Below are 15488 nucleotides of genomic sequence, written 5' to 3' on the forward strand. Positions count from 1 at the left end.
TTTGGTCGCCATGTGATGTGGTCGTGTGACCTTAAAAAGTCAATGGAACGCGACACTCATCTGAGCCGAAGAAAGATCCCTGGAACGCCCTAGCTTGAACTATGTTTTGCAACGTGATGGGCTTCAGCGTGCGTAATCGTTGATGCAATGCTCATTTGAAGGCTTACCACGAATGAACGCGCTTTGAGGGAGCGCAAGCGATAAGCCGCACTTCGGCAGCGACCACGTGAGCCGAGATTGGTGCAACCGGCGGTTGCGGCTTATTAGCATATGGCATTACTGATAAGATAAATATTCATCCCTTGTTTGCGCAGCTCCGGTCAACCTTAGTAATAACACTGGCAAAAATTCGGTCTCATTTCCCAGCGCGATAACAGCCATCCTTTGGGCACTGGGGGAATGTTAAGTTAACAAAATCTTAGCGTTAAACAAACAGAGTAATTTTGTGCCTTTAATATTTCCTCATGGTTCCAAGGGTTGCTGCAGTGACGCTACGGAACGAGACCTCGTTTTCCCCCGGGTGATTTATAAGGTTGACCAGAGCTGTACTACAAAAGAAAGCCTTACGAATCATGCTCGAATTGCCACCTTTTGAACCAGGGGCATTTCCTTTTTCTCTGTTATGTATTAAGGACACATACACACTCGTAACATATAAATGTCATGTTTCGAATATCCTCATTTTATTGCCTAGTGTTCACTGCCCGAATGCTCTGTTCCGTCCCCCTCTCCATGCACCTTGCCTTCGCCTAGAAAGCATCATGGGGTCCAAGCCATTAACGTCACATGACTATCGAGGTGATCAGCCGTAACATGTTGCGCTATTCCTTGCTTGGTAATTCTTCTCCGCTGGTACCAAAAGCAGTATATGAGTTGGAGCGGTATCCCGTGCAGATAGATATTCAAGAAAATAGAGTATGGAGAAGAGCCTTTATATCATTATCTAGCGAGTCTTGCCCTACATGTTTACGTATGCTCCTTCCTTCCGGCTGTGCCGTGCAGTCTTGTTGCTGGCAAATATTTTAGCTACTCAATTTAGAATTTAAAATCATTTGGGGATACAGCCTGCAAACCGGTACTGCAAACATTCATTGTGATTGACGAGAGAAACGAATGAACGACAGGAAGAAATTACATTGTCACTAAATCGTCAGAAATGCAGTAGTGCCATAAAATAGTAACAATACGTCAATAAGAAGTCATTTGCTCATTTTCGGGTATCATTGAAGGACTCACCAATAATGTGTGACAGCCACTTTGGAATGATAACGCTTTTGTGCACGTATTTTTACAGGCTAGCACAGATACGGATCTAGACAACGAGGGAGGAAAATACATGTGCGAGTTCACATGCCTAGAAGAAAAGGGACATGAAGTGGGAGGTCCAGCACCCGTAGGAACGGTGAAGAAAGCGACGTCGGAGTATTGGGTAAGCTTCTCTACACAGGGTCATTCGATGCCTAGCGCCCTGATGCCAAGAGCAGCTGTCGAAGCGCCAGCGACTGTATCGATAGAGGAGTATCAGTAGAAGGCGATTACGACCATCGGGAGCGACACTTGCCCGTCTTGGAATTCCCGTGCCGCCTTTAACGGTAGTGCGCTTGGTTTATTGACTGTCGCTAGACGTTAAGACGTGTGATGGTGGTGGTGGCGGTGCTCGTGAAAGCGCTCGCCGCGGTCGGCCTCCAACATGTGAGCAACGTCACGGCTGACGGCATGGGGGACGTTAGACTAGTAGAAATCCAGGGAACCGGTAGGGAACTACGAAGGAAGTTGCCTCAAAGCGAGAGCCGCGGATATTTCGAACAGAGAGGTGGTGGTGGTGGTGGTGGTGGTGGTGATAGGGCTTCCCGTTGTCGGCCTCGCGTATGTGGGCAACGTCACGACTGACGCCCTGGGGGAATGTGCGTCCTGGGCCGACTTCTAAGGGAACTGTGCCGACATATGTCTGAAAGCGTCTGAGGAAAACCCAGGAAAAACCCCAGACAGCACAGCCGGCACCAGGATTCGAACCCGGGTACCTCCCAGTCTCGACAGACTCGACAGAGAGTGTTAAGACGTCTGGGAACGAGACGTCGCGCTCTCATCCAATAGTGTAGCGGGAGGAGAATCACGTGGAATGCCCTTTGTTTTGGAAGCAGAAGACGACGCGTTGACGATGGAGAAGTCTCGCGAGTAGTATACGTAGGGGCAGGACGACGACATTGCCGCCAGGGCTGCGCTACCGTCGCGTCTGGGTCTACTTCAGTGGCGAATTTTCTCTGGCGCGCGTTGGGCGGCGTGTGGGCGGATGGTTCTTCGTGCGAAAAAATGGAACCCGAGAAAGGAACAGAGGAGGGACGACAGGACACGTCCCTCCCCTGTCCCTTGGATTGGATTGGAAAAAGAAAGAAAAATATGTCCCTCTGTCCCTTTCTCGGGTTCCATTCTTTCACTATGTACAAGCTGCCCTGCACCCTTGCCCTTTTTACCATTACGGTTGTCCGTGCGCTCATCAGCGGGCGGAGGGCTTCCCGTGCGCTTATCGTTGCGCACTGTTCAGCATGGGCCGACTTCTTTCGTCATTTTTCAGCCTGGGCCGACTTCGCTCGCACTTTTTTCAACTACAACCGGTGTACGCTGGGCGGTTTACATGCAGGTATAGACACGCAAGGGATAGCCATACACAAAAGTACAAGTGGAAATATATTTATTAAAGTCAATAGTGCCAGGGATTATGTTGTGACTCTGTGTGAGGGAGGAAAACCCAGCCAAAAAATCTGAAGCTGGAGGAACACAATACGATACACGTAATAAAGATTATACTTAACTCATTACAGGTATGATGTAATAGCATTGACGAGACATCACACAGAAAGAATGAAACACAACATTTTTTTATTAACGGTAATCATAGACACAAGGTTTCAATGAATCAGAATTAAAATGGAATAGCCCATTTAATCAAAGATCTTAATCAATACGATTACATTCAAAATTACAAGTTTTATTATAAAAAGTCTAACAGTCCTATAGATGAGCAAGCGGGTTGTAGCGGGGTAGTTGGTTGAACTAGATACCTGAGTGAAAATGCAGCAAGAGACGCGGACGGGTGGGTTAAAACATATACGACAGGAGACCTGCAGTAATCAGATTCTGTGGGTCTCCTGTCGTATATGTCTCCGTCTGCGGGTCTCCTCTTGCTGCATTTTCACTCAACTATACGTGAGCACCATCATTGCAATAGTGGAGTTTTAATTTCAACTACAACTTCTGATAGATGCATGTAATTTCAAGCACAATAGGGAAGCTAAGTTGGATATTCCACCATGACATAAATTTAAGTAATCAGATTCTTATGAAGTGATCGGTGGGCGGCACGTTGCCGGAGGGCTTTGCGTTCGCGCATTTTACAACCAGGATCGACTCTTTGGTGATTTTTCCGAGTGGGTCGACTTCGTTCGCAATTTTCTTTTCGGCGGCGTGCGGGCAGTTTACATGCAAGTAGGGACACACGCGCTGGCAACCCAACCAAGCGACGACACAATCGTACCTGGGCCGACTTCATTCGCATTTTTTCAGCCTGGCCCGACCTCATTCGCAATTTTTTTTTTTCGCTGACGCGCGCGCAGTTTACATGCAAGTAGGGACATGCGCGCTGCCAACCTCGCCAAGCGATGGTACCGTCACAACCTGGATCGACTTCATTCACAATTTTTCCGCCTGGCCGACTTCATTCGTAATTTCTTCTGCTACAACAGCCGTGCGGTGGGCGGTTTTCATGCAAGTATAGACATACAATGGACAATCATACACAAAAGTACAAGATGAAATATATTTATTAAAGGGACTATGAAATTTCAAAACCCCCATACTTTTTTTCGCTGGAAACTGTTTTTCCCGCCGAGAAACTGATATGCCACAAATTTTTTCGGACGAAATCGCTCCACTCTGCAAGGAGCGCGCGCTCGAAATGTCTCTTCCGCGTTCCTCCTCTCCCGCGCACATTATCCCGTCCATGGTGTACTGTACGGACCGCACTTCTGTGCCCCGTTACGTCACCGGTGTTGCGCAATGGCAAGTAATGCTGCGAGCTCGCTGTGGCTGTCAAGTGTCGCCGTCCAGTCGCACATAGAAGGCCACAAGGCCAGAAGTTGAAGCATTACGTTTTCTTGGTTGGAGGCGTTAGGATAACACGCTATAATGAACAGCTTTTTGCGTGTGAATCGTTTGCTACAGTTGAGCTGGCAAGTATGACATGTGAGCTGTACTTTTTCATCGAATGTATTCTTCCTCTGCTCTGTGGCCATTCACAACAAGGAACTCAAGTACATCTGTGGCTTTGAGAGTTTTGCTGACGAGTTACGTGGGCCTCTAGCGATTCACCGCAACGTGTATTGGTTGTATCGCTGTCACCAATGGAAAGTGTCTAGTGGTTGCTTCGCATTGCAGTTATATTTACGTCAGTTGCAGTTATGTTTACGTGTTGGCAATCTGACAACAAAGGAAGTGCGTTGTGAAGTGCGACTGTGATATTTGGAAGATGCCCCCCTTGTTGCTCGATTTGTTTGCACGAATTATCGTAAAAGACTGGGTGGTCTAATGTTTTGTTTTACTTTGTTTCAACTCATGTTCTTCGTCATCATTACTGTTATTATTCAAAGCAGCTTCGTGCCCTCAGGCAATTTTGATTTACTCTGCATTTATTGTTCTACAGATGGTTGTATTTCCTTCCGTCGAAGGACTTCTTGTTTGCCTAAGATTATGTTTCATGCAATAATTTATTTATGAGCACGTCACGTATTATGTATTCAATGTTGAGGACGTCGTACATCTGAACATTTAGCATTGCCAACTATCATGCCTACAAAAACTCAGCTGTGGCGTATTGTGCAAGAGTATTCTGCATATACATTTACATTATACTGTATATATTTCTGATAAGTGTTTGTCGTTTAACAAATTTATTGTTCAACCAGGTTTCCAATACTGTGTAATACATCCATAACCCTAAGACTGGGGGACACAATCTCACGACACCAGTTCGCCTGCTTCATTGCCCTCTTATATTATTGTGTTACGTAAGCTTGAAGTCACCAGTTGAGGTAACTGGAAAGAAGCCAAGACCCCCAGTACTGACGTAGCATGCGCAATATTTTGCAATTAGAAAAACGACAAGTAATTGGTACTATTTCAAGTAAACTGCTAGTCGGCCTTCTGGCAGAAATCTGCTTTCTTTGTGAAAGAACTGTTCTATTTGCCACCGGGACACAGTCCTCGCTATGCAGGCTCCTCCAAGGGTGTGGGCACACTTGTATGTGCGTCAAGGACGAGGGCATCAGGCTCACACAGCTGAAATGTCGACATTTAGCTAAAATAGTACACTAACTAAGACGTAACATCTACTATACGCATTATATGCTATACACGTATAATTTTTATTTTTAATAGAACACATGGTATGTTCTATTTTACACTGTCACACAGCTCATCTAACAACTATTGGCACCAGTGTTACCAGCAAATAAGGGCTGAAGTAGCTGCACGGCTTTGCAGGATACCCAGAGCAAGTTGAACTGGTTGAACACAGCAGTACACCACTGGTATGATAATGGTTGGTAGGGTTATTTTTTGGTAATGTGAAACAAAGCGCAGAGTTGTAGCAGGAACAAAATCTCATGAGGACATAGTGCATCAAAGGTAGGTTCCTTTAATTTAGCGGTGACCTGCAGAGCACATGCTGGAGTTGCCCTGGCATGTTACCCTGGTGAAAGACTTCAGCTGTCATACACATGGGCTGCCCTGATTTGAGAGAAGAAAATAACACAGTATACAATTCCAGTTCTGGTGAATGCAAATGATGTAATCTAACTGAGCAATGATTATAAGATAAGAAGTGTAAACAAGAAAATGTCCCCCTAAATATCATATTTGTGCACATGATAAAACAAACTGTAAATCAAATAACGAAAAAGTTATAAAAACAAACTTGTGAACAATATACAGAGCCCGAATGGTAGGCAAGACACTGCATTAAAGAGGAATTTGAAAAGAGGATGCACAGCATTTGTCTGCTCTGAATAGTCGGTTACAATGATCATGCTGTCTCACCTAAGGGGTTTCAGGCTCCGCTGATGAAGTCACCTGTAAACATGAAAGCTACTGAGTGAAGAGAAAAGAATGGATACGTATGCTCAACATATTACATAAATATTCTGTTGAAGTATGGTTTCTAAGATCATGCTAAACGAAGTGTACTTTTATCAACAGTGCACCACCTGAGTTTAGGGACTAGATTCGGTAACTTCTTTTTTTTTTTTTTTTACTCTCTCTGTGCGGTAAGCGGCGCAAGGTTCCGAGTCACGCAGATGAGAGTTAACCCATTCACGCAATCCTGAAATCTATGATAGCATTTAAACCACACGGACTGAGAAACCTTTGTTAGCCCCAATAATGGAAAATACTCACACCTTTGCGCCGTTTAGGTAGATGTTCTTTCCCTCGTGTGGACAGGTATTGTGATGGTGTTGCACCTTGATTCAGACGACACTGAGCTCGTTATCCAGTATGTTGAGGAGATTCAGCGTACCCTTCGTAAATTCGATCATGCAAACGTCCGCTACAAACACGATCAGTCGATGGCACCACATGGTCTTTCCACTCCGGTGGTCTGATTGCTTCTTGGCATCAAAAGCTGTCCGTCTCGTCACTGGGAAGCATGAGACATTGGATACCAGGGGAATATTGACGTAAATTAGGGCAACCAACTATAAAACATCTTCTCGGCATGTCGAGGAAAACCCACGACCATCTCTATAACACACGACCATCACACTCGCACCTAGCCCCAGCGCCACTGATGTAGTTTCGCCAAGCGGCCGCCGCGCGTTTGTGGCGCTGAATACGGGACCCTCGGCAGACGACGCATGCTCTGCGGATACCGTTGCTGCCGTCATTCGCGTTTGGTTTTTGCTATTTTTCACGCGGTGGACAGTGTTTGTCTCCAGTGCATGGTTTGTGCTTGGTGCAGACGTGATGGTGTACTGCACCGTCCCGCTTTGCAAGCCGAAGAAAGCAGTGTCGAACACAATTATTTCATGCCACGAGCTCCGCGCTCAAATGCTGTCTTACGGGAGAAGTGGCTCGAAATATATCGCGGCGTCTTGACACAAGTAACTTCATTGCGAATTGCGAATGTTTCATTTCATATAGGGTGCACTTTTTGGATGGCAGCGTGTACCATAAACAGTTTTATCTAATATAGCTGAGTACCTTTTACGCATCTCTCTTTGAAAAAAAAAAAAAAAACGAATAATAAACCGTGGCCTCCGACCAGGGGTGGACATAAATGCATTTTTTGAGTATTTAAATATAAATACAAAATACTTTGTTGAAAGGGGTGTTTAAATACTCTTCATAAATACTTTTCGATAGGAGTATTTAAATATAAAATATACAGTATTCAAATGTCGTAACTAGTAACATAAATACTTTGATGAAGATGTCATCTGGAATTACAGAAATAACGATGAACATGACAAGTCAGCAAGGAAAAATAGCATTTATTTGTTAGATGATCACGGTAATTTTAATATTAGAAATTTTTGACTGCATCACTTAGGATTCTTGTGTTCGGTCGTATAATCAGATTCGCAAAAGAGAACAGCATCTTCACTGGTGCCGATGAGCAAAGGCTTGCATTCAATTTGATGAAGATACTTCGTACAACAAAGTAACAGCCGCGACCATTGTCTGCAACAACAGCGAAAAACTCTCCATCTAAAATCGTTTTTCGCCTGCATGCTAGCTCGAACTCTGCGTGTTCTCGGCATTTCAAGGCCGAAGGCTTTAGCATCGGCGCAAAGCGCAAAATTCTCAGCCGTGGCACCGTGGCTACGGTACCTACGTTTAGTGGTCACGAAGTTTACACAGCCTTGCATCTCCCAGGAGTGCAAAACGAACACAAAAAAGGCACCAAAAGGTAGCGTCGCAGAAAAGCCACCATCAAGAAAAATTCTCAGGGTGGCTTCTATCCGAACAGCATAATAAAAGTTAGCAGAGCATTGTAATTGCAAACCGCAAAAGAAGAAAAAAAGTGTAAAAGTAAAATAAAAAGGGACCAATAAGTAGGAAAACAAAACAAGCAACTGCTGATTTAAAACTGAAGTGCTGCTTATACAACAAATTCTGTTGGACGTCGTAACAGGTGTGAGTCATCTCTCTGCCAGGAACAGTTTCTTCTTACGGTCGCATTCACCCATTCTCTGTAACTGCCCTGTATGTTAACACGGAACGCCTCTCACGTGAAACGTAAAGAACGCGCTTGCGTCTGACAATCATAAACGCATGATAACTGGCCCAACACACAAGGTGCTGCTGCCAAGTTTATGTGTACGATGTACTGCACATAGTGCGCGAGTTTCACAGTTTTACATGCCACCTACGCTTCAGAGCACAGCCTATTTCTGAGTATTTAGTTTCAGAACTCTTAGCTCTACATGAACAGAGAACCTGCGACAATACACAAACATGTACGCACGAAGAATTAACCACAAGGACCACTCATATTGCACACAGCTGAGCTACAAGAGGCGCTCTTCTAGGTCCCGCAAGTGGCGCCCCTGGCGGGCGCTCCGCGCGGAAATACGGCACTTCCGCTCCATGAGGCGCGGACGGAAGTCCCATAGGCGAACGGGCGAGTGTTATGGTCGTGTATTATAGAGATGGTCGTGCGAAAACCACAGGATGCGACTATGCGACTGCGATAGACTGCGACCATCGCGCGGAAGCTGCCCTCATGGAGATTTCCACTCCCGATGAACGCATACGCGGGATCCTACGGCGCATGCTCCTGGCGAGATCCTTCGGCTCGGCATCACGTCACGATGACGTGTTGCCGAGCCGGCCGTGGTCCCGTCAAGTTGCCCGCTGTGTCTTCGCTCGGCAGCTCGTCACGGCGCGGCGCCAGCTGTCCTCCCTTCGCCGCTCCGTTTAAATTCGCTCCCGAGAATACTCCTCGCATGATGAAGGTAAAATTTTGGTCCTAGACTCGGAAAAAGGTTTTCTTTCTGATGAGAACGAGAAAAAAATCATTTCATAGTCCCTTTAAAGCCAATAGTGGCAGGAACTATGTTCTGATTCTGCATTAAGGGGAAAAACCCAGCCAGAAACATGAAACAGAAGAGACGCAATACAATACACATAATAAAGAATAAAGAATATACTTACTTATTACAGGTGTGAACCAATAGCATTAAAGAGGTATCACACAGAAATAATTAAGCACAATATTTTGTAATAACGGTAATCATACACAAAAGTTTTCAATGAATCAGAATTAAAGTGAATAGCATATTTAATCAAAGAACGTAATAAATACGATTACAATCAAAATTACAAATTTTATTATGAAAAGTCTGAGTCGTGACAATAGTGGAGTTTTAATTTCAATTACATGTTCTGATGTAAGTAATTTCAAGCACAATAGGGAAGCTAAGTTGAATATTTCAACACGACACAAATTTAATTAATCAGTTTCTTATGAAGTGAATAGCACAGATGCAGGGAAGTAATGCGAAACACAACAAGATCAACAGCTAGCACTAACAGAGAGCCAAGTATCATCCAACAAGTAAACAGGATATTGTCACGAACCGAAATGGGCCGGCGAGTCGTCGAATAAACAGCAAACGGTTTATTAAACTGCTTGGTAGCAAGAAGCCAAACGTGATAGCTCTCTGAACACAACTGAGTCCACAGAATGAATGCTCCAGCCTGAAGCGCACAAGCATTTAAGCATCGCGCCGAAAAGTCTAGAAACAGCACGTGCGTTTGCCAGAGAGCAGGCGATGTGTCTGGAAGCTTCTTGCTTCTTTTTCAGCGCGCGCCGGGATGAGATGTACCGTTTCGTGCTTGCCCTGGAAGTTTCTCGAAGATGATTCGTGGCATTGTCCCCTCCGTAGATGCGGCATCGTCTCGATGCCGTTCTTTGTCTTTTTTTTTTCGTCATGTTGTCTCCTTCCGACCAGTCTACAGCTCTACCTGCTGTAGTACGGCTTGAGTCGAACGACGTCAACTATTTCAGTCCTCAGGGGTCGTCGAGAGGGAGCGCTACATTCGGGTACCACTTCGTAATCCAGGTCTCCAATGCGTCGAAGTACTTTGTAGGGACCGAAGTAACGCTCGAGTAGCTTCTCGCTATGGCCTCGTCGTCCAATCGGCGTCTAAACCCATACCAAGTCGCCTGGACTGAAGCGTACGTCTCGACGGCGCAAATTGTATCTTCTTTCATCGACGCGTTCCTGTTGACTAATGCGTAGTCTGGCCAGCTGGCGGGCTTCTTCTGCTCGCTGTGTGAAGTACAGATAGTACAGTAAGTACAGGTAGTACTGTGTGAAGTACAGACAGTACAGTTCCTCATCACTGGGTTCGTGCGGCAGCATCGCGTCCAGCATAGTCGATGCGTCATGGCCGTGTGCAAGGCGGAACGGTGTGAATCCCGTTGTTTCCTGGACAGCCGTGTTATAGGCGAACGTGACGTAAGGCAATATTCCGTCCCATGTCTTGTGCTCGACGTCGACGTACATCGAAATCATGTCGGCAAGGGCTTTGTTTAGGCGTTAGGTGAGCCCGTTCGTCTGCGAATGGTACGCCGTTGTCCTCCGGTGGGCGGTGTGGCTGTGTCGAATGATTTCTTGTGTTAGCCTGCATGGAAATGCCTTTCCCCTATCGGTGATTAAGGCCGTCGGAGCTCCGTGCCGTAGTACGATGTTCTCGATGAAGAACTTCGCCACTTCTGCTGTTGTGCCCTGTGGAAGTGGCTTAGTCTCGGCATAGCGTGTCAGGTAGTCGGTGGCGAATATTATCCAACGATTTCCGGAAGACAAACGTGGGAAGGGCCCGAGTAGATCCATCCCAATCTGCTTGAACGGCGCCGACGGCGGAGCGATTGGCTGAAGGTACCCAGAAGGTCGTACCGGCGGCGTTTTTCGTCGTTGGCATTTCCGGAACGTCCTTACGTAGTGGTGGATGGTCTTTGCCAGTTTTGTCCAGTAGTACTTTTCCCTTATACGGGCCAGTGTCCGGCTGTATCCCAAATGACCTGATGACGGTTCGTCGTGGCAGGATTCAAGAATCTCGAGGCGCATGTCTCCAGGCACAACGAGGAGCCACGTAGCGCCTTGTGGTGCGTGGCTTTCTTTGTAGAGGACACCATCACGTAGGGAAAAATTTGAGAGTGATCATCGGAAGATTGAAGGAACGTTGTCGGCGCGGCCCTCCAGATAGTCGACGAGTGTCTTCAATTCGGGGTTGTCGTACACTCTTAATTTTTTTACACCCTTTAGGGTGTAATAAGGGTGTAATCCCAAAGTGCGATAACTCACTCCCTTTAGGGTGTAATATTACACCCTTTTCCACCGGCTACAACCTCAAAAAAGGGTGTAATTTGCTACTTCAAAAACACCCTTTAGGGTGTAATCCAAAAGTGCTATAACTCACTCCCTTTAGGGTGTAATTTAACACCCCTGGTAATATTACACCCTTCAAAAAGGTGTTGTTTATCTGTCAAGTAATACGTGTGCTACTTGAGAGATAGATGCTATAGTTCTCACAAATGCCAGCAGCCCGAAACTGTGAATCTATGCACATGTACGCAGTCCAATAAATGAGGAGTTGAATTACTCATACATAATTCAGGGGAGTGCCTCTCTGCTAATTACTGTGGACACAAGAAATTTCCACGAGCACCAAATGCACAGCCACTGCAGCATTTGGGAAATGCACCTGAAAAGAAAAGTCCAGACGTAGGTCAAGTATACAGGTTCTTTATTTCATAGTGCTTGAGGTCCAATTGCTACCGCAGTTACAATCCTTTGTATTGCTAATGAGGCCAAACCAGACAAACACCACATATCAATACTAGAACCGTAATTACCACCGAAGCTATATATGGCATGAAACTCTTGCTTGCCAGGATACAAAGCACCTGCTTTGTGCATTGCATAACAAAGCTCGGTCTCCCTTAGTTCTGGGGTCTTAAAAGAAACATTCAACAAGAATGATGTAAAGTCCTGCTGGGCAACACTGCTTTAAAACTCCTGACGTCAGTATATCAAAGTGTGCCAAACCTTAATGTGCCCTCAAGGAGCAGCGGCTTTTTCGCTTCACAGGTTTTCTTGAATGCTCTGAAAAAAAGTCATATTGAGCTGGACATGTACTGCTGACGACATACTGTCTGTCATTTGGGTTTCATGGTTTCGCTGCTTTCTGCGGCATGCTGCAGGTAGTGAGTAAAAAACAGGCACAGCAGATTTTTCCCGACCTGCCTGCTGCTTACTACTTGCAACAACTCTTCACAGAGGCTGCAGAATGCTGTGAAAGCCCGAAACTCAAACTTCAGACAAGTACGTCTCAAATAGGTACAATGTACATTCTAAACCCATTGACGGATAGGTGCCGCCTGATCAACTGGCACATTTCTCAAGAAGTGCACCAGATGACTTCAAGAGGCAGCCTGCGAAAGCTGTAGGTGCCCTGTGCCCCCTGAAACAACTGGTACGGCATCGCTGCAGACGCCAGGAGCCACAGTGTACCGGACGTAATGAAGGAATATTTGTACCAACTAATACGCGAGACACATTATGCCTCTCGAGTTCTCTAAAGAAAATGATCTCCAGGATTCGCAAAAAAAGAAAAAGAAGAAGAAGAAAATAGGGGAAAAAATGCACCAAGGACATTGAACTTGAAACACCAAATTTTATTGGCGTGCACATACCTTTAAATTTCATCCAGTACATCATCGTTGGCCGAATGGAACGCATACACAGTTCACTAATCCCAACACACACATATGGAGCACACGTTGCATGGGCACAACCCCTCCGATGCACCAGGCTGGCACTGCAAAGCTCAACCAAGGTCATCCTTAGTGACGAACACGACAGTTCCTCAAACGAAATGGCCAACGAATAATTGTCCGAGCATGTGGCACCAGACCCCTCTTCGATGTGAGAAGCAGTTGCAGTTTTGCACGCATATGCGTGACCGTTGAGACAGGACACTACCTGTAAAGAAACCGAAGTGAACATCACGCTGGTATTGTTCAAACGTTAATGCTAGAATATTACAGCTTTTTGTAACTCACGTCCTTGCAGTCGATAGAGTCCCACGTTCACCTATAACGAAAGAATACAATTAGCCTCGCTTGTAATATAAATCGTCGCTTCACCGATGTAGCCGATCCACTCCTGCGTCCTGCCGCCATTTGCAATGTGTCCATCGTCTGCAACAGAACAATTGTTAAACACAAGTAAAACGCAGGCGTCGTACGTTGCATCACAGCCAGGTTGACTTACCTTAAGCAAACATTAAACTTGTAATTAAAAAGCAAGGTTGTCGTCCTTTCAAAGGCGAGGTTGCAGCGCACATAACAGGCACGAACGCAGCGACGAATGCACTGCGGTGGAATACGCGGTGCCACGTCACTCCTCACGGGCGGAGCGCGGAACAACGTAGTACGCTCCAGCGAAGGGCGAAGGGGCGAAGGCACACATATTCAGCGGGCACACGGATTATTCGACAAGCACACGAGTATACGGCTCAGGAGGCACACATATTATTCAGCGGGGCAGACATATTTGGCGATAAGGATCGTTGAGCTTACTATTTGATAGCTCATACGGCTGCTTCCAGACGTTTACGGCTGTGTACCGGCTGTACTTTCTGAGGGAACTTTTTTAACCGGCACATGTTCGTCGCAGGATTTAGAGTGTAGACTCAAAATTTCTACAGAGGTGCCCTATTGTATGCATCTGTAGGTAACATGAAGCATATCATTGTGGTTTCAAAAGAAATACAGTTCATGTAAAAGCTCTATGCCCGCTACACCCATTTTACGCCTCTTTTACACCCGAGCTCAGTGGACGTTGTAAATAAGGTGTTACGTTATTATTACACCCATTTTAACACCCCTCATCCCAGGATGTTTCTTCGAGCTGGTGTAATTTGGGAGTAAAAATTAGTTTACACCCCAGTTACACCCGGATTACACCCTAAAGGGTGTTTTAAATTTAAGAGTGTACTGCTTGATAGACATGGTAGTCGCGCTCATTAGACCGAGGAAGGCGTCGTCGTCCTCGAAACCGTTGTCCTGTCGCTGGAGTGGTGCTCGGGACAGGCAGGCGGCGTGGTTGTGTTTTCTTCCTGACTTCTAAGTGATGGTTACGTCATACTCCTGTAATCGGAGGCTCTATCTCGCTAGGCGTCTTGAGGGGTCCCTTGAACCAGCCAGCACAGAGAATGGTGGTCTGTTACCACCTTGAACGACCGTCCGTACAGGTAGGGACGCAACTTTGTGATGGCTCATATGAGTGCAAGGCACTCTTTTTCGTTCGTCGAATAGTTCTTCTCTGACTTGGTTAGCGTTCTGCTTGCGTAAGCGATGACACGTTCGACGCCATCGTGAAGTTGAACGAGCACCGCTCCTAGACCATCGTTGCTTGCATCGGTGTGTATTTCTGTTTCGGCGTTTGGATCGAAGCGGGCAAGCACGGGTGCGGTCTGTAGACGCGTCTTCAAACGCCTGTTGCTGGGCTTCACTCCAGATAAACGTGGATCCGTCCTTCGTGAGGGCATTCAGGGGTGACGCAATTCTTGAGAAGTTCCGAATGAATCGTCGGTAGTAGGCGCAAAGGCCAGGGAAGCTTCGAACGTCTTTCACGTTAGAAGGAACTGGGTAATTTGCGATGGCCGCCGTCTTCTCGGGGTCGGGGCGTACGCCGTCGTTGCTCACGAGATGGCCGAGAAATCTGAGTTCCTCGTAGCCGAATCGACACTTCTGAGGCTTCAACGTCAGCCCTGCAGTCCTGATAGCCTCGAGGATTTGCTTTAGCCGTTCAACATGTTCTTCGAAAGCTCTTGCGAAGACGCCAACATCGTCGAGGTACACGAGGCAGGTTTGCCATTTCAACCCGGCGAGAACTGTATCCATAACTCGCTGTAACGTCGCTGGTGCTGTGCACAGGCCGAAAGACATAACCTTGAATTGGAATTGGAAGAATTCATCCGGAGTGACGAAGGCAGTCTTTTCACGGTCCCGTTCGTCGACTTCGATTTGCCAGTACCCTGTCTTGAGGTCCATGGAAGAGAAAAATTTTGCGTTTTGAAGGCGATCGTGCGTGTCGTCGATGCGCGGTAATGGGTTAACGTCCTTCTTCGTTATCTTATTGAGTTAGTGTAGTCGAGTATTGAGTTAGCCGGTAGTCGACGCAGAACCTGAGTGTTCCGTCCTTCTTCTTCACTAGTAACACCGGCGATGCCCACGGACTGGTCGACGGCTGGATAATGTCATCTCTTAGCATCTCTTCTACTTGCATTCAGATCGTTTCTCGCTCTTTGCAGGAGACCCGGTACGGCATGCAGTGAATTGGACGGGCGTTTTCGTCGACGATGATGCGGTGCTTCGCAATGGGCGTTTGTCTTACTTTCGACGATGCAGCGAAACAGTCACT

General features: G+C 46.4%; 1 protein-coding gene and 1 long non-coding RNA gene across 2 annotated transcripts in view; one reads left to right on the forward strand and one right to left on the reverse strand.

Annotated features, from left to right (window-relative positions):
* LOC135369232 (uncharacterized) overlaps positions 1-15488 on the forward strand; it is a 105132-nt gene that overhangs the window by 59666 nt on the left and 29978 nt on the right. Inside the window, exon 7 of the mRNA XM_064602854.1 lies at positions 1295-1429. Coding sequence (XP_064458924.1) covers positions 1295-1429 — 135 coding nt within the window. The remainder of the gene's footprint in view (positions 1-1294; positions 1430-15488) is intronic.
* LOC135369231 (uncharacterized) lies at positions 11181-14032 on the reverse strand. The gene is made up of 3 exons (XR_010414994.1): positions 13335-14032; positions 12755-13261; positions 11181-11763 (listed from the first exon to the last, which is right to left on the reverse strand). It is a non-coding gene; the product is annotated as an uncharacterized LOC135369231 (long non-coding RNA).

Source organism: Ornithodoros turicata, chromosome 9 (assembly GCF_037126465.1).
Source record: "Ornithodoros turicata isolate Travis chromosome 9, ASM3712646v1, whole genome shotgun sequence".
Taxonomy (NCBI): domain Eukaryota; kingdom Metazoa; phylum Arthropoda; class Arachnida; order Ixodida; family Argasidae; genus Ornithodoros; species Ornithodoros turicata.